This window comes from Penaeus monodon, chromosome 30 (assembly GCF_015228065.2).
Source record: "Penaeus monodon isolate SGIC_2016 chromosome 30, NSTDA_Pmon_1, whole genome shotgun sequence".
NCBI classification, from domain to species: Eukaryota; Metazoa; Arthropoda; class Malacostraca; order Decapoda; family Penaeidae; genus Penaeus; species Penaeus monodon.
In genome coordinates this window covers 32,180,146-32,180,765 of record NC_051415.1, presented here as the reverse complement: position 1 = coordinate 32,180,765, position 620 = coordinate 32,180,146, and the positions used below count along the sequence as shown (strand labels likewise).

The following is a 620-nucleotide window of genomic DNA, read 5'->3' as shown; positions in this document are numbered from 1 at the left end:
AATGAAATCACATGGGTGTTATTTACTTAGTATGCACGAACCTGAATTTGCCTATCTGACTCCTGTCCTCCCCCCTCTTGGAGCATGACTGCTGCTGTGGATGGCTGGTCATATGTGGCAAGTGCAAAGCCCTGCAGGGTCTGACTGTCATGGTTCAGCTGGATCATCTGTGCAGCTCCTTCTGTCATGTTCTCCAGGTGGGAATTCTCAGCCATTTCAGTGTCCTGTTTGAAGAGATTGCCTTAGTTCTCGCGCCGAAAAACAAGCTTAAAAAAAAATATCTGTATTAGATATCTCATTCTTCTAAGCACATAGAGCCTTCGTCTCTTCTTTCCTAAAACAAAATGTCCTTACCACAGCCTGCAGTGCTGTAAGAGTTGCTGCATCAGGCTCATCTTTGTCAGATAAAATATAAATGATACGATGATCTCCCTCTGTTGTTTCAATAGTTCTGGGTTCTTGTAGTAGCCAAGCTTCATCCTCTCTGTGACACCTGCGATGTTTGTGCAAGTTGGAGGCGTCGCTGAATGCTTTTCCACACACATTGCATATATAAGGCTTTTCTCCTGTATAAAAAAAAACAAAGACAAGATATAGTAATTCAATAATATCCAGTCTTA

General features: G+C 42.3%; 1 protein-coding gene across 1 annotated transcript in view; it reads right to left on the bottom strand.

The window, feature by feature from the left end:
• LOC119592719 (zinc finger protein 224-like) overlaps positions 1–620 on the bottom strand; it is a gene marked incomplete at its 3' end in the record, with an annotated part of 14,299 nt that overhangs the window by 765 nt on the left and 12,914 nt on the right. The window contains 2 exon segments of the mRNA XM_037941656.1: positions 42–224; positions 355–566. Coding sequence (XP_037797584.1) covers positions 42–224; positions 355–566 — 395 coding nt within the window.